This window comes from Chaetura pelagica, unplaced genomic scaffold, assembly GCF_000747805.2.
Source record: "Chaetura pelagica isolate M959 unplaced genomic scaffold, ChaPel_1.0 scaffold12, whole genome shotgun sequence".
Taxonomy (NCBI): Eukaryota; Metazoa; Chordata; class Aves; order Apodiformes; family Apodidae; genus Chaetura; species Chaetura pelagica.
In genome coordinates, this window is record NW_009952801.1 from 4,728,613 (window position 1) to 4,750,813 (window position 22,201).

At 37.2% G+C, this 22,201-nt stretch overlaps 1 protein-coding gene across 1 annotated transcript in view; it reads right to left on the reverse strand.

The window, feature by feature from the left end:
• The window catches only part of DGKB (diacylglycerol kinase, beta 90kDa), a 294,394-nt gene extending 272,444 nt beyond the window's left edge, over window positions 1-21,950 (reverse strand). The window contains exon 1 of the mRNA XM_009994937.1: window positions 21,881-21,950. Coding sequence (XP_009993239.1) covers window positions 21,881-21,950 — 70 coding nt within the window. The remainder of the gene's footprint in view (window positions 1-21,880) is intronic.
• Window positions 21,951-22,201: the final 251 nt, after the last annotated feature.

Here is a 22,201-nt window from a genome sequence, read left to right on the forward strand (position 1 = left end):
AATTCAATCATTAGGTATCAACATTTACTACAATCTGCAAAAAAGGAAACATCATAGATTAACCTCTGTATCTCTCCATGTGTATGCAATTTGATTTAACAGACTTTGTTAAATCTTTAACTAAGTCACTATGTTGATTATAACAAATTGCTGATTATTGACCGAACAAGTTTTGCCAGAAAATAGTATAACCTAGTGTGATTCATCATAATAGTGTTAATGAATCTTAAATTGATGCTACCCCAAAGTTATACAAGATCTGTAATAATATGCTGAATCACTACACTGAAATGCCTGAACCAATAATCCCTTTACACACAAACTTTAGACCAAGTCAGGGACTTGGAATGGATCCAGCCACACCTAGACTCCTCTCTGAGAAAGGAGTTCAGAAAGCAAGGGGATCCATTCTGAACCTCATGACTCAACTGGAGGGCATCCCTCATCCTCTTTCCAAACCTGATCCCTTTGTAAATCACTCAAACTTGATTTCAACCTTTATATGTTCCTTATAGTAAGTACTAGAATGAACCTTGCCACTGAACACTTAAGCTGCACTTTTACCAATCCATATTTAAAACTTTTTATCTAGTATCTTTGATGGTGATTCCTTAAGTGACTTTAAGTCCTTCCACTCTCACACACAAGAAGTTCTGCATAACTTAGTAATTTAGTACTTTGCAAGAAGTCTCAGTAAATTCGTAAGCACCACTCATGTTCAAATACAAATATAGTCTTAAATCTGTTTGATATCGCTTATCTGTTTTGGTTTTTGCTTTTTTTTAAAATCAAGGACAAATTCTTTCTTTGTCTTAAGTCTCTGTATTCCAAGGTCTCCTCAAAAGAGACAGTTTCTAAATATGTGCAGTTACAGTACATAGCCTGTCACTGTGGTGCTTAAATTCCATCTTATCTGCAAAACTATATCTGGCACAGTATGAATTTCAGTAGCTTTAAATAAAAAGTTTGTTTCATGAAACATCTCTCTTTTTTAGTTCTCACCATTTTATTATTTTTATTATCCCCTAGCCTAGTGATTTGGGCACTCAGTCAAAATACTGACCACTTTGAATTCTCTCCTCTACCTGAACAGATTTAAACTCTCACCATTCATCTAGTCTTCTGTTGCGCTTTGGATAGAATGCACTAGTGTTCATTTAGGCAAGGTGGCAGATGGAGAAAAAGAGAAACTGTGGCCCAGGAACCAGAGCTTTCTTTAGATGAGACAAGATGCGGTTTCCCACATCAAGCTCCAGTGAGTGTGGGGCAGAACAAACAGGCTAGGCATGGTGTGGAAGACTGCAATCTGAAAGGCTCTTATTACTAGCACAAGGGAGAAAATTAGCTGGATTGTACACACTGCTGCAAAAATTCTATTAAAAAAAAAAAAAAGACTACAAACAAAAGATAAATACATGAGACATAGACCCATGTTGCACTGCTTCAGAATAAAAGCAAAACAATGAAAACAATGACACTAGAAATAAGAAACCTGCATATGTAACAGTAAAAGTGTCAAAGTGTTCCATTCTTCCCTAACTGCCTTTCAGTCCTAACAAAGATACTTTATATAACTGAAGAAAAATATGCATGCTAAATTCAAAACCATTTAAGATTTAGCCCACATTAAAAATTATGATTTTTTAAAAATCACTCAACTTTGGAAGAGAAAGATCAAGCACTCAGTTGACCTGGAATTTGGTATACCATAACCTCCCACAAAAGGAAAGTTTGCCTAGATCACACACTTTGTCTATATTTTCTCCCTCTCCTGCCAGAAAAGTCCTTGAAAAAGAATTCAATTTGTTTTGCTTGTAATTAGAATCTGAAACCTATTACAGCCTTGAAAAGAGTCGCCAGGCTGGGAAGGCAATCACTGTCCAGTATTCTAGAGGAGATTGTCCCTCATTAATTGCTATCAATGGTTTGTGTAACACTCCTTAAACAGGAAAACCTGAGTGAATACACCCTGTAGCAAATTACATACTCTTTACGTCCTCTGACACTTAGCAAAAAGCTTCTTAGAAATGCAGGCAAAACTGAATGATGCTGTCTAAATAAATACAATGGCAAGTGACTTTTGCAACAGGAAATGGAGGAGATGGAAGAAGAGGCAGGTGAGAAAGGTGGGGGCCCAGCATCACAAGGAGGAAGATTGATCCATTTTACCCATTGCTATGTGGTAAATGACAGACAATCAAGGACTTATTTGTGGAAAAAAAGTAATACTGACTGCATGTACCAACACATTTTTAGTTCACATTAATAAAAAACAACCACCAAATCCCACTTCCCTACAGCAGATACCAAATGGAAGTATACAGTAAACAGGCATCTGGGCGGCAGTAGGGGGAGGTTTTGACAGGAAGAAATAAGCAAAGGACACACACATAATCCAGGACTTGAGAGGCACTGCAGGTAATTCCCGTCTGTACTTGGAAAAACATTTTGAGAAGAGAAAGAACTAATAAATTTTTACAGATTAAAACTACAGCAGCTGACTTACTCAGCTTATTTTAGACTCCTTCAACTTCCAAAATTAAGGCTAAACAGTTAGAAAGATCAGAGTGCATCTCTGAGAGCAAGGTTCAGGGCGTCAGGGCACTGCAAGGGCTGGGGGCCCCTGGGGGCCAGTGCCTGTGGCTCACCAGGGGCAGCAGAGCTGGACCTGACAGCCAGGGCCTGTCCCAACATCACAGATGGGAGTAGGGCAGCCCAGACCCAAGAATCAGGCACCTCCCTGGGGGTGGGGTAAGCCCCAGGCTGTCAGCCCATTAAGTCTTTATTTTGTCAGTATTAAATACTTTCTCCTGTTAATTAACTACTTTATATAATTAATTTATTTAGAGACTTTATGGACAATATTGATTATAACAGACAATACTTGAGAAACAGAAAGCACATGGATGTTAAGGAAAGCTCATAAGATGGTTCGGACAACTCATCTAAAACGTATTCTTACCTAGAAAGAGGTCCCTTCCAACCTGGCATTCTATGATTCTAAGATCAGTTTATGCTTCTGGAGCACTTTCTTTTACTGATCTTTGCTTGATGCATCTCTAATCCTTTCCCTTTCCCTAAAAAAAACCCTACAAATACATTAGACCTGAATTCAGTATCTGCCTTAGCTCAAAGGGATTTAAACTTCCACCTTTCCAATCTAATATAAAACCTGGAATAGGATAACTCTTTGTTCACTCCAGGACTCTAAGGAGACAGTAAGCAAGAATAGACCTTGAAATATAGTCCATTGATAAAAGCATCATTAAAGCCTATTACCAGGAGTATTTTTTACTTTATAAATGACATTTTAATGTTAAGAAAACAGTTATTGGAGAGCTCTACTCCAAGGAAGACTGGATTTTCATGGAAACTTACCTGTAAATATAATAACATTAGTCTGATAAGTAGCTCCCTCAAGCAAATTTGTAGAGCTCTCTATTAATCCTAAACAATACCCACTTAACTACATAATTTAAACAGTTTAATACATTTGCGTTAGTTGCCTTCTACAAGCTTAGAGGCCAAAGCCCATTTGCTCTCTTAAGCTTTATTTCCTTCTCTGTTATAACTTTCTGGAATTCCCTGCTCAGGTAATAAAACAAAATAAAAATTTATATATTCTTAGCCATTTTTGTTCCAGTGCCTCAGAAATCTCTTTAATCCTTAATTATGCTATAATCAGATTTCCATGGCTTTATCCCATCAATCTGTTCTTAATTTATATTTTCCTACTACTTACTTCATTTTTATCCAATCTTATTTCCCAGGACAGATGTTTGCTCTTTTGTATGCTATCACCAATTAACAGTCATATGTGATGGGTACATGGGTATCTGTGTCTGTCCAGTCCTATCAGCTTACCTGCTTGTCTTTGAAAGAATCAACATGTTTTATTTTAGGGAAATGCAAAATGGATTGCTTTCAGCAAATCCAAGTCACAGGGAAAACAGACCTTTTTTTCAGAAGGAACTGACTTAAGAAAGGAATGTGAAGTACTATCGATCTAGACTGATATTTGCCTTAAAACACTGATGATGGACTGTTGGCTAACTATAATAGAATGAATGAACAAAGATAATTATGAAAGCATCATATGAAAAGGATGGAAGCCAAGTGACTCCTCCTTACTAAACAAGTTTAGTCGCTGAGGATGCAGAAAAAGAGACAAATACAGTGATGTCATGAAGTAAACCCACCACCCAACAATCCAAAACCTCCATCAAATAAACTGGGTAAACTGCATCTTATAGTACAAACGTATATAACTTAACTGAGTGAAGAGCAAAACAAAGTTCTATGAATTCTGATTATGTACCTATGCCCAATAAGATAAAGAACTTTTTAAACAAGTAGAAAAATTTCAGAGTTAAGTTTTAACAGCTCAGGGTTTATTCCTGGTATTTCCAAGAGAGTAAGTCATCCTAAAGGCATTTTTAACATTCACAAGAGGTTTTTTTTAGCGATCAAGTGGTGATTTATGCAATTTATTTGGATATTTAACAAACAGCTTGGGGCAGAAGAGGAAACAGCCCCTGACTCAAATGAAGTAGATTTAAAAATTATATATATATTTATTATTTTTTAAAAATTCAAAATATTTCTATGGCCTTTATTTGGAATATTACTGCATAACGTGCTCACATCTATAAAAATCCACTGAAAAGAGAGAGCTACGGAGGTTGCTATAATGATGAACACAAGATTTCAGAACTTTTGCTGCAGCCTAGTAGGATGGGAATCTTCAAAATAAAACGTCAGTGTCAGTCTTTCTTTTAACAACATGGCACAGCAGATTCCATTTACTGCAGTAATTGTTGCTGTAATCATACTTGAACCAGTTCCCTTAGAGACTTTACTCGAGATGTATCCAATACACCAGTGCCAGCATCTTCTTTCGCTACACTTTCCAGTTCTCTAAAACCTCTATATTAAGGTTAGTAGAATAGCATCTCTTCACAATTCAAATGACAGTGTAAGTCAAATCACGTCATTTTACACCTTTTAATTTTCCAGAATAAGTTCTTAAAAACAATGACTTAAAACCTTTGGTGACAACAACAGAAAAATACCAGGATCTTTTGTAAGAACACATTCATCCTGCCTAATTTCCACACCTATTAATCACTTGGTTCCCTCACTTCAGGTAAGTTTAAGCAGATCTTTCTAAATGAACAAAATTGCTCTTTTTTCCTTCATCCTACAAGTCACTACGAGATACATTGATGATGTCTCCACCAGGGGAAGGTTTTGTCTACTTTGAAGTCGAAACTGCAACTGTGAATCATGTATTCACCCCAAATGACTGAAGACAGAGGTAAAATTAGTTGCATCAGCACCGACCTCAATTTCACAGACTTGAGAAGTGTTACGACTTCATCTGTGTAAAAAATGCACTCAAGTTATCAAATATAGCTAAATCAAGCCAGCTCCTTTAAGGCTGTGTATGCAACAATCACAATTTGACTGCAGAGCATACTCTGAGTTAATTGTACTTCCACTTAATTATATCAGCAAATTTCTAGTACCCTTCTCCTCTATAGAAACATGTATCCCTAGGATAGGTCTACTATAAAATGGCACAATACCACAGAATCAGAGAATCCTAGAGGTTGGAAGGGACCTTGGAAGATCATGTAGTCCAACCTCCCTGCCAGAGCAGGGTCACCTAGAGTACATGACACAGGAACGCGTCCAGGCCGGTTTTGAATGTTTCCAGTGAAGGAGACTCCACGACCCCTCTGGGCAGCCTGTTCCAGTGCTCTGTCACTCTCACAATAAAGAAGTTTTTTCTGATATTTACATGGAACCTCCTATGTTCCAGTTTGCACTCATTACCCCTTGTCCTATCACTGGACGTCGCTGAAAAAAGCCTGGCTCCGTCCTCCGGACACTCACCCTTAACATATTTGTAAACATTCATGAGGTTGCCCCTTAGTCTCCTCTTCTCCAAGCTGAAGAGACCCAGCTCCCTCAGCCTTTCTTCATGAGGGAGACATTCCACTCCCTTAATCATCTTTGTTGCTCTGTGCTGGACTCTTTCAAGCAGTTCCCTGTCCTTCTTGACCTGAGGGGCCCAGAACTGGACACAATATTCCAGATGCGGCCTCACCAAGGCAGAAGAGAGGGGGAGGAGAACCTCCCTTGACCTACTAACCACCCCCTTTCTAATGCACACCAGGATAGGACAAGGGGCAATGGCTGCAAACTGGAGCATAGGAGGTTCCATGTGAGTAACAGGAAGAACTTCTTTACTGTGAGAGTGGCAGAGCACTGGAACAGGCTGCCCAGAGAGGTCGTGGAGTCTCCTTCACTGGAGACATTCAAAACCCGCCTGGACACGTTCCTGTGTGATTTACTCTAGGTGATCCTGCTCTGGCAGGGGGGTTGGACTAGATGATCTTTTGAGGTCCCTTCCAACCCCTAGGATTCTGTGATGGGCACATTGCTGGCTCATGGTCATATATACAGAAGGATCTTAAAGAATATATACTCTACTGATTTATTCTATGTAAACGGACTATTACAGGTTGGCACCCACTATGGACAGTTACTTTAAGTGCAATACTGATTAAATAACCAATTTTCATAAATAATTTTGTCATTTACCTGCAATTATGGTCAAAATACTTCAGCAATTTCTGGGAAGTTAACCATTAATTTCTTAACCAAAATCTGTTTCCAAATCACAAATTACTTCCTCATCTTTGGTTAGGTCTTTCCTTATATCATCCCTGCCACAAATCCTGACAACAATCAATGATCTTTGGAGCAAGAATCCTTTCCACCAAATCTTGCCAATCCGTAATATTACAGTTTAGGGGAAAAAAAATAATAATCAAAAACAGGATGGAGATAGACAAATCAATATAAAAAAACCACATTTTTTCTATCATCTATGGTTTAAATTACAAAGGTACACCCCTCGAGTAAACTCAATGTATATTTAGAATAAAAAGAATAAAAAGATAAGCTTCCATTTACTGCAAACTTAATGTTAACCTAGTATGAGCTTAGTGAAATGTTTTATGAAAATGCAGCCCTACAATACAGGTAATGTAACAACATTATCTAACCTAATAGCAAAACATCAGTAAATGACACTGGCATTTATCAACAATGTTGTCACAGACAAAAGACAATATAACAGTTGTGAAGGACCAGGTATTTCCTTACACGAACATGAAATGTCCTTTGAGTCAGCCGACAAAACTGACTTAAAACGGTGTCTCCACGCTGCGCTGAACCCCCTCTGTGTGTATGGGGGGGGGAGCAGCTGCTGCAGGGGAGGAGCCGTGGCCGGAAGCAGGGGCAGGACTAGGTCCCGTCTGATTGGCTGAAAAGCCCGGAAATGCAAAACTGGCGCCGAAGAACCCCATGAGAGAGGCAGCGCGACACGCCCCTCTCTCTCTCTCTCACCCTCTCCTCGTGTGTTCGAGGCGGTCGTCTACACACACAGCCTGCCGCCGCCATTGTTCCTGCCGCGTGCTGCCGCCCGCTGCAGAGCCTGCCCGCCGCGTGCTGCCGCTTGCCTGCCCGCCGCCACTGCTGCCAAAAGTCCCAGCGCCGCTGAAACCGCCGCGTTTCCAGCGTCTGCACACCTACGGTCCCAGAGCCGCACACCGACTGCCGCCGCTTTGTGGTGGGGGGGGGCGACCTGCGCTTGGAGCCGCTTTGCTACCCAGCTCATCGAACCTGCACTGCCGTGGTGAGACAATTCCGGCTACCCCAGCTTATAGGGGAAAATATAATCCAGCCATTCGGGCAAATCCCTCCCCTCTGCTTCCCTCACGTGAATAAGATGTGTAACTAAGGTGTACCCATATATGTTTAATGTGTTGTAATCACTCCTTTTGAACCTCCTGCCCCAAATTGCTTTGTTTTCCCCACAATAAACCTTGCTGTTGTTAGAAATTTAGTAAGCACTGAGCGAGTTATTCACTCAAAAAAGTCGGGACATAAGTTCCTGTATCCTCTGTGTGAGGCGATACCCACGTGTGGATCTCTCAGCAAATCCTGATAAGTTAATACACTCCAATAAGGAGATATAATAGGTCACGGATCGTGACAACAGTAATGAACTAACAACATTTCCAGGTACCAGAATTTAAACTTCTATCTCTTCTTAATCCTTCTGCTTCTACCACAGTATGCACACACAGGTTTGCTTATTTAATTTTATATACTTCAGTTAGGAAGATTAACAATTATACTGTCCAGAGCATCTATGATGAAGATAATTTCAACAAAGTTCACCTGACAGAGTAAAAAGAAGCAGAAAAAGGCAGGAGAAGGAAAGAAGGATGAAGAGTTAGTCACCTAAAGGTTAAAAGTAACAAGGAAACCAGAAAATATGACGAGAGGGAAAGGTAGGAAGACGTAGATCAGACTTCAATATGGTAAGACAAAACATTAGAAGAAAGGAAAGCTTCTGATTCTTCTTCCCTTCCCTCACCTTTCTCTTCTTTTGCTCTCTCATAGCTTTTAAAAAGTTGTACTAATGCATCTTAAGCAGAAAAAGCTCTCAGAAGTGCTCTAATACTTCTAAAAACCTGGAAGAATTTAGGAAAATTATGAGCTCACATTTTAAGTTTCCAGAAACCTTAACCTTCTAATGATCTGAAAGGATTACTCCCTTTTCAGAATGAAGTTATTCCATCAAATACTGTCTACTTAAGAAAAAAAGAAAAAAAATAAGAAAAAAAATAATGAGAAGTTAATATTAGAGCATTCAGAAATAGGAAATCATAGAAGCAAGCAGGAACTTCTCCCAAGTTTTTGTATTCATCATTAACTTGCCGCTGAACGTTCTGCATGTTCCTTAAATCACGCAGCAAAAGTATTTTAATATAGCAATTTGTTAATAGAACTGCTTAAGAAAATAAGAGGCTGAAGAGACATTAACTTAGAAACCTGGGGAACACACTGAGAGGGAGCTACATTCCAGTTCAAATGGAATTCCAATTCCAATTGACCTACATTACATGTAAATGGAAAAGCAAATAATCTGTGAACTTTTAACTCAACTGTTTGTGGATATCTGGCTTATTAGGCTTAGTTTGTCTTGGACAGGGGAGAAAAAAAAAAAAAAAAAAAAAAAGAGGAAAAGGGAAGTTGGTTGATTCAATATAAGACACAGGGGAGTGAAAATAAAAACAAAACTAGACTACAGAATTTTGCCAAAGGATGGTAAAGAAAATGTTTTAGACTTTTACCCTGCTTTTCAAGCTGGGCTCTTCCTATGTTATACTCTGTTTCTGATTTAGAAAAATCAAAGCGCTTGAATGCCTCTGTGTAAAACCACTGCTCTAGAACATTTTAACAAAGAGGAAAAGGGAAGTTGGTTGATTCAATATAAGACACAGGGGAGTGAAAATAAAAACAAAACTAGACTACAGAATTTTGCCAAAGGATGGTAAAGAAAATGTTTTAGACTTTTACCCTGCTTTTCAAGCTGGGCTCTTCCTATGTTATACTCTGTTTCTGATTTAGAAAAATCAAAGCGCTTGAATGCCTCTGTGTAAAACCACTGCTCTAGAACATTTTAACACAAGGAATCTGTTCTTAAAAAACAAAATTTGAACTCCTGGACCCTGGGAGGCATGCAGTAAGTGCAATACACAGTAGATAGCGGCTTATGAAAAGACCCAAGACATTTAACCTCCAGGAAACAAAAAATCTTATGTCTATTGGGTTAAGCTGAGCATGATGATTTTCCTTAAGCAATGGTACCATGCTCTATTAGGGCCTATGCTTTAAATACCATTGCATAGACAAACAGAGCAACTGTAAAACTAGAATAGTTTTTGCTATTTGGCAGGTACCATGCTTCCATAACTAATACAATTAACAATAGATATAGGATATGCCATCTTTACTTGGCATTTAGGATGATCCATGCTGGGCTGTTCCATTCCTCCTGCAGCCCCAATCCCCTGTGTTCTTCCTCATTCTCCTGCAACATAAACTCTCTTAAAAGCCAACTTTTAGCATGGATGGAGGTCTCATTGATACGACGTAAGAAACCTAGCTACTGTTATGCTCAAGCTTCTCATCGACTAATGACTTTGATTTGGCCTAATGCTTTTCTAATGTTGTATGTGCTTAGTAAGAGAGCTTATCCCAGACTGTGCATAAAAAAAATGTCAGAGGATAAATTACTTACTAGCTTTCAATATGTATGAGATCATTGCTTCAAGATAAGTCATATAATAAAGAGTTAGTCTCCTGAAAGTAGTGACATAAGAAATGTACTAGAATCATGTCAGAATATCTCAAGCTAAGTGTCACTCAGAGAGAGCAAACCAGAGTATATATTCATGTAAGTTGTACTAAAATAAAGAATCTATAATTTACACCCCTCTTTCACATCTTCTAAGAACTCTAAATCTGAAAAAAACAACCCACAACCTAAGGTTAAGAGACAGATGTGAATATGAATAAGAATATAAATACACTGGCTAGACAGGAGGATAGCTTATTTTAGAAAACAAAGTAAAAGACTGAAACTTTTAAGGCTGCCTTCAGAAATCAGATCATCCAAATCAAAATTCTACAGCAATACAGAAAACTCTCTTTAATGATGTTACTTAAGCTTACATGTTACATTTAATATAAGACTATGCAAACTATTTGCTTTTGTCCCATCAAAATGACCTGATTTTTTTTCCTCATTTTAATATACCTGATATTCATATTCTTTGACAATCAGATTTCATCTTACTTTTTTTTTCCCTAAGTAAAATATGGAAATATTTAAATTTGTAAGCATCCAAATGTTTCAAAAGGCACATCGCAATTTTTTTGTTACTCTGTGTGCCTACCAATGGTGCTATTAGATACTCTGATTAGCTTGAATGAGGCACTGGAGGAATTCTAGAGCTCCTGAAATAAACTGAAAATAGACTCCAGCTGTGCTGCCACACCAGGTTACTGCTCTTTTCTAGCTTAGGAACCTTAACACTACACTGCAAAGTACAGCACACGCATGTTGCTTCTTGGGTAAATTCCCAAATGCAAAAGCCTGTAAGAAGATCCAAGTCGGCACCCATGACATGGGTACACACACAGAGCCCTATTTGGTTCCATGCAGGTTCTCTGTTTCACCCATGAGCCTTCCCTTGCCAAAAAGGAACTTAAGAATGTCCTTCAGCAGAAGGGGAGAGGTGTTTGTCTAGTGTCAGGAAGAGTAAAGATTTATTTTCTCAGCCTTTTAAAAACTTAAAAAACTGTTAAAAAATGCTTAAAAGTTTTAAGATGCTATTTGAATTTCCAGACCTGCAAATGGAAATGGAGAATATTTTACATTCCCCTAAAATGATTATTATAATTACGAGTTCAACAGCATTACTGAATAAAATTTCAAAATGCAACTGGATGCCAACCAAAAAGCAGTTTGAAAAATCTCAGCTCTGATGGCAAGCTCCAAAGCTATCTGTCTACTGATGGTCATTTGGCATGGGCTGGGAGTATCCACTCTCACAAAGTTCCACTGATCACAAAAGTTTTGCAGCAGAATGTAGTAGACCTTTATCTAATACTAAATATGTATAGTGGGGGAGAAAAAGATCAAACTCTGAATGTGTATGCAAAGAAAAAATATTTTTCTAGAATTGGAAGAACATGGAAAACTGTTACTTAAATTAAATTGAAAGCCAGTACCAGTAAAAGGCTAAATCTCTCCTTGTGAAGTGTTATTTCATGAAAAACTAGGACAAGACTAATATTCTGCATAACTATTAAAACCAAGAACTGATTGTGAAATAAAAGTAAAATGAAAATAATAAAAATCTGCTAGGATAAAGGACTTTTTTCTCGTTCTCCTTTTGTGACGGGGATAAAAATGTTTCCCGTTTCTTCCATCTGCTTTGTTTTTATACAACAATAATTATTGGTTTGTAGTAACTAAATAGGTGGCAGAAATGGAAAGCATTTTCATCTTTTTCACAAAGGAGAAAGAAAATGAGGTAGAATTCACTCGTCAAAACAGAACAGGGCATTGAGAAAGCACTTCTGGAAAAGACTGAGGAGATAAACTCAGGCATTTAGTAAAACAATGCAGAAATCAAATCCTCAGAGATGCTTCACAAGCAGTAAAAAAAAGCAGATGATCAACTCTTCTAATGAAAATACAGTTGAAAACTGTGGGCATGTATTATTTCTTATTATCACTATTCATGAAAAAGGGAGGTATGGGTATGTGGTCTAAAAACACTAGAATGCTAATTGAGTCAAGGTCAAAGTGATACATTAGCAGACTGAGTAAGAGAAGCACTTAATAAAAACTCAGCCACTGTTACATACAAGACTAATGACAATAAAAAACTCTAACACAGATTGCCTTAATCAACACCTCAGAACACTACATATATTGCTCTTTGGCACTATCATTTTGTGTAGCAGCCAGCAGCAAGTGAACACAACTCCTCTATCATGGTCAGCATGAACAGCAAACCCATATGAACAGAGATTTTGTGTATTGTTGGTTGCTACTTCATGACTTCCAAGGGACATGACAAATTCTGTGTGGGACAGAACAACTTTCTGTATACTTAACATCTTAGGTGGGCATTCCCATCCACTAAAATTATTGTCATTTCTTACCTTAAATAACATCTTTCAGGATGAAATCTGAAGTCCGCATCAATTGGCAAGTATAACATAAAAAAACTGCAGTGACATGACCTATTCCTTATTAATTAACAAAAGATATTTAGAGCAGTTTATGCAGCTTTATTCACAAGAAGCAATAGCATTCAATGAGGCCTGACTCACTTTCAAGCCAAAGACCTTCTGCAGCACAGCAACCATATTGCTAGTTTCCACTAGAATAATTAAATGGAGATGTGATTATAACCCATTGTGCGTAATTATGCAAAATCTGGTATTGCTTTTCATGTCAAGACAGACTCTGAATAAGGATTAACATATTTGTGCCTGGAACATGTACAAAACATTTCAGTTGCATGCCTCCCAGGGACAGGATGCTAAGCTGATGACTGGATTTGTTTGGGGGTTAATTAATGTTCTTATGAAAGCTGTTAATGGTAGGGAACCTACAAAATTTAAAGTAAAATTATTCAGGTTATTTTTAAAAATATGAGATTGGATACCTTTAAGCTCCAATATGTACACAGAGCTGCAAAGTATTTATCTTAAGAGTAGATTCTGTCCTGGACAGACAATGCAATTTGAAGAGTAGTTTAGTGATCTTACATAATCAGACATTAAATCTCTAGAATGCTAGTAGAAGGAAGTACTACTCTGGCACTTGCTTCCTGAAACCTAATCAAGAAAAAATGCAGTGCATGCTTTAAACACACAGTTACACTGGGCAATACTGCAGAATGTGCTTTTGTACCATTTGGGACAACTTAATTACAGTTTGTAACTATTCCTGTGGTTCACTTAAAGCACTGATAATATACAATTATATCATAGTACACTATAGTGTTTGGAGGAATCGTGGTAATCTCTGAAGGTATCACGTATCAGACCAAAGATGAAATAATGAGCTTGGACTCGATGGGCAACATTACAAGATTGATTGTGTCTGAAGCAAAACAAAAAATACAGTTCTATACTTAAAACAAAGGAATATTAAATGAATCAGTATTCCTTTAATTATTAGCAAATTCCTAATTAACTAACATCTTACCTACTAAAATAATTCTGAAGGAATCATAGTTTCTAATTTATTCTAGAATACGAGCACCTCCAAAGAGAATGCAAATAGCTTATTTTAAATTCCAGTTTAACTACTTATTTTGATTTTCCCTCAGCCGAAATCAGCCAGGTAAGTAGTCAAGCTATAGAACCAAAAATTATAGCACTTGTGCACATTTTCACATATTTTAATCATAAAGAATTCATAGAAAAACTTCTAATGGGCTCTCTACAGAAGTCAGAATAGTTATCTTTGAATTAGTCAAATCATCGTTACAAGATAAAATTATACTTGCCACTAAGGTTTTACTTGAATTTTTTTCCTTCTGCCCCCTTCTTCCTCTCAGTCTCACCATTTGTTTTTCTTATTTTTTAAAAAATTATTTTTCATTACTAAACACCCAAATTTCAAATAAGAATTTCCAAACATCAGCATTTAGGTTCTGAGCTCTCTTTTGGCTCCCATCTGCTGTTCTGACACTTTAAAAATCTAGTTTGATTTTGTCCTAATCACTTCTTTCTGAGATCTGTTCTTCTCTTCGATTCTTTAAATAACTTAATGTGTTACCTACGATCCATGCTAAAAATAGCATGGATCCATGAATTTTGGGCTACCAGAAGCTGATAGACTCCAACTCAATTTGAAGCCATTTTTTTAGTTTTGTTTTCCAATGGTTTATTTTTTAATTATTTCTAGATTATTTTTTTTTCCCTTCAGGTCTTTCATCTTTTTCATGCCAGAAACTCTGAATCTCCTTTATTGATGCTGCTAAAACAGGACAATTACCATCTTTTTGTAACCTTAGTTTAAAACAGGAGTAATGCACTTATCTTGCCACTCACTCTTTCTTTGCATCTCTTCAACTTGCTTTCATCACCTCTAGTATAATTTAAATAATTTCTCTGACTCTTAGAACCTATCCAGTACTGAATTGCCTCCATTCGGTAAAGTACTCAGACACATACTTAGCACATAATTTTTTTTCCCATCCTGCTCTAGTAACTGTCTAAAATTTTCAGTTTCTTTAAATTTCAACTCTTCAATTTCAATCCTTTCAGTTTCTTTCAATTCAAGCTCTACAATATATAGGCTTTTCTACAACTTACAGCCTAAAGTTTCTTACAAAGCATTGATGTCAATAATGACTGTCAGGCACTTTAATCTATTCTGACACAGGTAAGGATACTAGATTCTGTCCCATCTCTGTAGTAAATTTAAAAAAATAAATACCATATTCAAAGTAGAAATTACCCTCTTAAAAAAATAAATTTAAAACACAAAACCACCAACAAACCACACTTCAAACAAACAAAATAACAACAAGAAATCAATAGTTAACAAAGCATTTTAAAGCTATTTAGTATGAATGAAAACATCTATTACTAGGCCAGTTAACTGTAGGAAATACATTCTTCAAAATAAATTCATTATCAATAACTACTGTTACTACTACCATTCATTTGTCTCAACAACACAAATTATAACTTTTAAGTTGAAAACAAAATCAAGCATTTATATATTCAGGACCTATACAAGAAAATGTTATGTTGGAATTTAATCACAAGTTCTTCTCTCAATATTCCATATTGCCTCTAGTAAAATTCTAAATTATAAACCACACAAAACCTGACAGTCCTAAAAACAAATTTTGCAATCAGTAATGTCCTCAAATAGCCATTACATTTTGCAATGCAGCCAACAAAACTATGCAGTGACACTCCATAACACCCACTAAAAATTTTCCAAAGCCACACAAAAAGCAATGTATTTATAGTTCTTCAAAAACAATTAAAACATACATAATTATAAGCACATTTAAAATTTTTGCTTCTTTGAATTGGCAGAAAACAACAGAGACCAATGCAATCCAGGGCCCTTCAAGCCTAACAAATGGCAGAGGAAGAGAAGCATTTTGACGCCATCAGGCAGCCCTAAGCCCATTCTTTTTCAAGAAGAGGCCCCTAAATCTTGATTTGAATTATCAAGGGCAACCAATCTCCTGTTCTCAAAGGCAACAAGACAGGCAGCTTTGGCTCTCCTTTCCTCAGAAATGCAGGAGAGGCAGAGCAGTGTATGCAGTAACACTAATAGCAGAATATATTTTTTCAGTGGATGAGTTAGACAAGCAGCTTTCCCCTTCACTCCTCAGGCTTTGCTGGGCTGAGGGGACCCACTAAAAACTACTGGTTCTTGGGAGTTCAAATCCCACAAAAGCAAAGAGTGTTCATTCTTTCTCTCTGAGGTATTTTTTTTCCAGTTTGTCTGATGAGTCATGGATTGTCATCATTTGAATTACACTTTCAAGCTTTTCTATAGAAACACAATGACTAAAAATACATGCTTTTAATGAGAGTTGAGAATCTGCCACCGTCACATGGCTTCCCAATTAATCCATTCTCCCTTCATTTTGTTTTTTCAAGGCTTGGTGAAATGTAACTCTCTGTTTGTGACATCAGACTCATTTCCACAGCAACCAATTGAATTATTCCCTATTATAAAGATTTTGGGGGTAAGTAATAGAAACAGATGAACTCTTAAGAAACAAAAGCTTCTCATTGTTTACATATAAATGTCCATAGAAACAACCAAACAATAAAGGAAATATGGAAAATACATAGAAACACAGGAAATGTAACAAAGGCATAATCAATGTTTATACATTTACAGTGTATAAATACATGTTTGGTAATTTTATGACCGTATGTCAGTTTTGTAATAACCACAATATGTGTTCAGTGCGAGTAACAGCTGATTCTGCAACACCAGGCGTTAATGACTGGCAGTGTGTATCTGTGCAGCTTCAATTCTAGAAAGAAATAACTGTTTTTGACAGAGGAAATATAAACCAAAGTGAGATGACACCATTTGCCTTTCATGATTATAAAATAGGAGGTATTGCTACCAGCCACCTCACACCATGGATTCCATTGCCACAGAAACTTGAGAACTAGGGTTTCTATTTTGGACTTTGGAAGAGCTATTTAGATTTGCTTCTTGCTATGTTATCTTTGAAAATGGAAATGCAGAGTCATTGACTTTCCCCATAAATACCTGCTCATTATTACCAGCATTTGGGAACCTATCTATATTATTGAAGAACCATGGATCTATCTGCATGTCTAATAGTTAATCCATCTCAGATATCTCTAAAGCCACTATGCCCACAGTGGAAACACTGGAAACTTAGCAGCATAATCTTGAATCTGCATTGTATTGAACTGTTGTGTTTCACTGCTCAGTGAGACTGAGTAACCATCCCAGTCTTCTTCAGGTGTTGCAATTACCTTCTCTGCCTCATTCTCCCAGGTGTAGCAGATGTGCAAGGTATTTGCAAGCAAAAAGCCATCTTCTAGTGATGCCACCGAGTGCTCAAAGAGATGACATGGCATCCTATTCCTCACATAGCAAGCATGGCCAGTGCCTCTCTATGATCAAATGGTGGGTTTGTAGTACTAACAGCCTAAGAATATTTTATCTCTGGAGTCTGGGATCAATTTAACTTGCTACTATCTAATATGCCAAAAACGTCATTCAATGTGACTTTACTTTGTGCTATTACTGTATACAATTAAAATAAAGTTCTAGGAAAGCCATTAGCTCCTACAACATTGTTTTAAATTAGTAAAATAGAGCAGCCTGAGAGGGACTGAAAGGACTCAAATACATTTGCCTTTGTTATGAAATAAAGTAACTCCTGAATAGTTCTACAGGCCTTTTAGTCAAGGTAAGAAGGTCAGCATTCTCTTCTGCATTGTCCCTTTCCCTAAATAATCTATTGTACCATAAACACGTTGGATGCCTTTCTTCAGTATGGCATGGAAGAAGGAAACAAGTTCTGCATATACCTGAGTATCGCCCCTGACTGCCATGAGAAGGTTCCTCCTCTTTACCCTAGACAGGTTGACTGGAGAATTGACTGGCTTCGTGGCAGGAACATTAAGCATTTAAAATCTTTAAAAATCCCACTACAGAGGTCCAGATAATACTATATGTTTATTAGCCCCTTTTCCTTCAGAAATGCTCAGCTTATCATACCTGTCTTACATTATTTTCAAGACCTAATACAGGATTCCTGATGAGGGAAAGGAAATAAATCCACTAATACTTCTGCAGCTGACATTGGTGCCCAGCTCTCCACCCTGTACAACTTGGAACAACCTTCAGAGGCCAAGTCCCAGCTATGACTGGTTAAACGAAAAACAAATTGACAATTTCATATCTTTTCTAGTCTAGATTTCAGTCAAACACAAGCCATAAAGCTGGATCCAATATCCTCATTAGTGCAGACTGTATATAACCACCTTCCTTTTGACAAAGTCAAGCTTTTTAAAAGAACAAATCTGACTAGATCCTAAGCCTGTCAGATAGAATATTCTTGTCCTATTTTCTCTAAATTGGTACAACACAGGAATATGCACCAGGGAATTAAATTCAAAGATCTTAAGAAATAATAAGTGTTGTATCAATAAGCATAGTCACTTCTCAGAATAGCTAAACCACATGCCCACCAAATGCTTTAGTGGGGCTCCAATTTCTCTTAGATTTTTAGTCCCCAGTCACAGATTCAGTCCTATGATTCACACTCACTAATTAACTGGCTACATTTTCTGGCCACTTCAACATCAACAGCCTTGCATGCAAAGAGGTGAGCTCTCACCAGACCCATTATCCTTCTCCATGAAGTTCTCCAAGTGCATGGGATATTGTGCTGGCAGACTCCATCTTTCAGCCAGTCTGACTGGCTCTAACAAAACTTTATTAGAACCTAATTTTCTTCATCTTTACTAACAGCAGTAGAAATACCATACTTCTAAAATCCAAAACTTGGGGTAAAAATATTCACAGTAATCACCAGCAATTTTCTCACTCCGCTTTCCAAACAGCCAAAAATAGCTAGTTTTAGCAATCTGTATTCTTTGATGAGGCCCATTCCCTCAGAATTAGCACAATTCCATGTGGCACTAGAAGTCTGGGACCCTCTGAGGAATTGTGCAAGGGCCACAGATGCTGGTGACCAGCTGCCACATGTATGAAGTTCCCTGCAGGTTGTCATTTATATCTGTAGTAAAAGAAATCTTTTTCCATCAGTGAGAGCCACAGAACCAAGCCCACCCAAGAGACTCTAGAAACTTAATTCAGGACCAAAACTTCTGCTGACCTTCCTGTTTCTCTCCAAGATCTTTTTTTCCACAAGTCCCTCCTTCCAGTTCCCCTATAAAATTCTTACACTGTCTAGTTCTTGCAGTAGCTGTTGACGCTACATCAAAAGACGCCACAGCTGCTGATGCTGTTCCTGTTCTCTCAGCCATTTCTGTAGCACTCCAACATCTATTTCCATCTTCAGGCTGTAACAGTCTGCCCAAGTTCTCCTACACCAGCCTGGGAAAAAAAATCACTGGCAAAGGTTTTGTGAAATCTTTTTCAAGCTTTTTCCTCAGGGCACATTTTGTTGACAAACTCAAAAGGATATTCCCCAGAGTGCACATGCTGCCAGAGCTCAAAGGCCTTAACCTCCAACTCTCTCAGCCTACTAAGCGAAGGGCAGAGCTTCCTTCTTTCTTTTTAAAGCCTAACTGAATCATGATACAGTCTTGCTTTAACTGTTTCAAATCCCTTCAATATTTTCTCACTTGCTTTTGGAGCTGGATCTGCTTAACTCACCATAACATATAATTTGGACTACAACAGCCAAAGAACTTAATTGAATAAAAAGGAGATATAAAATTCATTTAATAAAAAGAATACAAAAAATGTAGTCCAAACTAATCAAACTTACCATACAGGTAATAATCACCATGAAGTGATTTATATCATTTCTCTCTAACATCTTTACAATTCAGGCTGCTGTTAGGAGTAGTACAGAACTATGCATATACCGGGTACTACATAGTTTAGAGGAAACCATATCTACGTGCAAGGTCCTATATATACCTTACTCTATGTACCTTAAGTAACATTTTTTTACATAATAAAACCAACAAAAAAACCCTGTATCTTTTTGCCTTTCCTTCCTGCAGCCAGTATTGATCATGAAATCTAAAGGAGAAAAAATAAATAAATTCTTAAGTGCATGTATTTCCCTAGAATCTTCAGGAATCTGTGTGGGCTACATTACTGTTGTTGCTGATACTACTATCATATAATGAGCAAACCAGTTGTCTCAGTTCTCCTTCTTTTCACACATTCTTCTGAAGCACTTTAAAACCAGGCAAAGATCAAATGCAAAATATTTTCTACTACTTTCTCTTCAGAAGAAGAGAAGAGAGGAGATTTTTAATTTGACTGGCAAGGAGGACACAGAGGAACTGTCTTTGGAAATAATTATTCTTTCAAAAACCACACATACGTGTATTAACTACAAAGAGCCAAGTATTAGGTAATATGCTCTTTGAATTCTAGAAACACACTTTCCTTCTTTTTAAAGTAATATTTAAACTGTTTCAAAAATTCATTTGAAGCCCTTAATGATTTCAGTATGGCAAGCAGATAAAGAAAGGTCTTAAACTGGAAGTATAAAGTTCCCTTGAATTGAGCTAAGAAATAATTCAGTAAAACAAAATTATAGATTAATTTACTGGATGAATTACATGGATTAATTTACTGGGAGATACTTGGTTAGTATTGAGTTCTGAGTGTCACATAGAGGGAAATGTTTTGTGATTAGGAATAATTGTTGTAATATTCATTCTCCTTAAGCCACATTTATGGAAATTGAGAAAAGCTGGTGTGTATTCAGGAAAAAAAAATTACATTCAGTGTAACCAGGCAATACACTTGGATAAAGTTAAGAATGATACTATAAATATGTGATGAAGACAACAGGCAGAGAAGATGTGGTAGGAATGTCTCAATGGGATACCAGTGACAGTACCTGTACAGAGAGCTAGGAGCAAATCTTGTTTAACAGTACTTGGAAGAGTAGACCAGCTATCATCAAGCTGACAAAAGATGTATTAAAAACTGAACTATACTGAAATGGTGCTAAGTGTCTTTCAGTCAGAAAGTGGAAAGCAACAGAATCTACATTCCTCTACCAGTTTCTAAAAACGTAGTACTTGCAGACATGACTGATTTCAGCAAAGTCCAGCAGCAACAGTCATCTCCATAAAACAGGTGGAAGTGAGATAGGCTTGCCTTCTGGTTAGGGGAAATACTGAGGATATGGGTTCCAAGTGAGCTTCAACCACAAAGACTCAAACAAAAGTCCCTCAGCTCCTACAAGTATGCCCTGTCTGCTATACAGTAACATAGTCTGCGTTACCACCCCATCCAATACTGGATTAAAACTAAGAGTATCAAACCACAAAGTGGTGTGTGCTTCTGAAGCACCTGGGGGTATCACACAAGCAAAACACTAGCTCACTTTGTAGACACCTTAGGTTGAAGGAATTAAGCCTGAGAAGGGAAGACTGTGAAGGGTTTTTTTCTGACCAGCAAGTATTTATGCAAAACACCAGCAAATGCATTTTAAAGAGAATATTTTCTGGATGGACAGAACACCAGCTCCTCTCCTGAAAATAAATGAGCAAACTTTCTTAAACAAATTTACTTAGGTTCCTAAGAAAAGCAGAAATCAAAACACACCCTGTGCCTAACGCTTCCTAATGGTTAGTACAAGGCACCTCAGCACACCTCCTCTTTAAGCTCACCTGCTAAAGATACCTGTTTCATGTCAACAATATTAGATGCTGTGAGTCATCAACGCAGTATCTGAGCATGGCAATATGATATAGAGGTTTAAGTGTGAACACTGAGTTCTAGTCACTGAGCTTAGGTCAGTAGAATACACTCTTCTCTAATAGTTTGTTTAAAAATGTATGTATGTTTTCTTTTAATGAAGTCTTTAACATTTAGTATTATTACTTTTTACTTGTACACCAAAATGTGTGTACACTAGTATCTCAGAAAAAAACCCCTCTTTCTGTAGGTCTTATTGTTTGAAATGCTGTACTGCTTTCTTTCAGTCTTATGCATATCGTAGTATTAAATACCATACTGGATATTTGTTCAGTAAAAAAAAAGTTACAGACCTACCCAAACTGGTTTTTATTCCCCCTCCAAAAAACATATGTTTGGATTAAAACATTTACATTAACCACAGTTCAACCTCCTAATTAGCAGTGCATAACATCAATAATATAATAATAATGTATTCTGCATTTAAAATATTCTTAATTTTTATATATAAAATTATATATTTTAAAAGTTACTTACATTCTGCGTATTTCTGAAGCTGAGAGAACTCTCCCGGACTAAGGTTAACCCACTTCTCCTGGCTCATCATACTGGCAGTAAGGGTCCTTGTTAAATATCAGAAAAACATTCCCTTTGACACAGATGATAGAAGTTCCATAAAGATTTGTAGCTTCAGTTCGCAGTGCTTGGAAACTTGAGAGATGGCATCAGCCTATGTCGATGAAGTTTTTGATGCTATGAACTGTTCCCAAAGTGTTGGCTCAGTGGTGAGTTACAGCACTGTTAAGAGAAGATCAAACATTATAAGCATAAATACTAGTCTTACTACTGAAATAATTG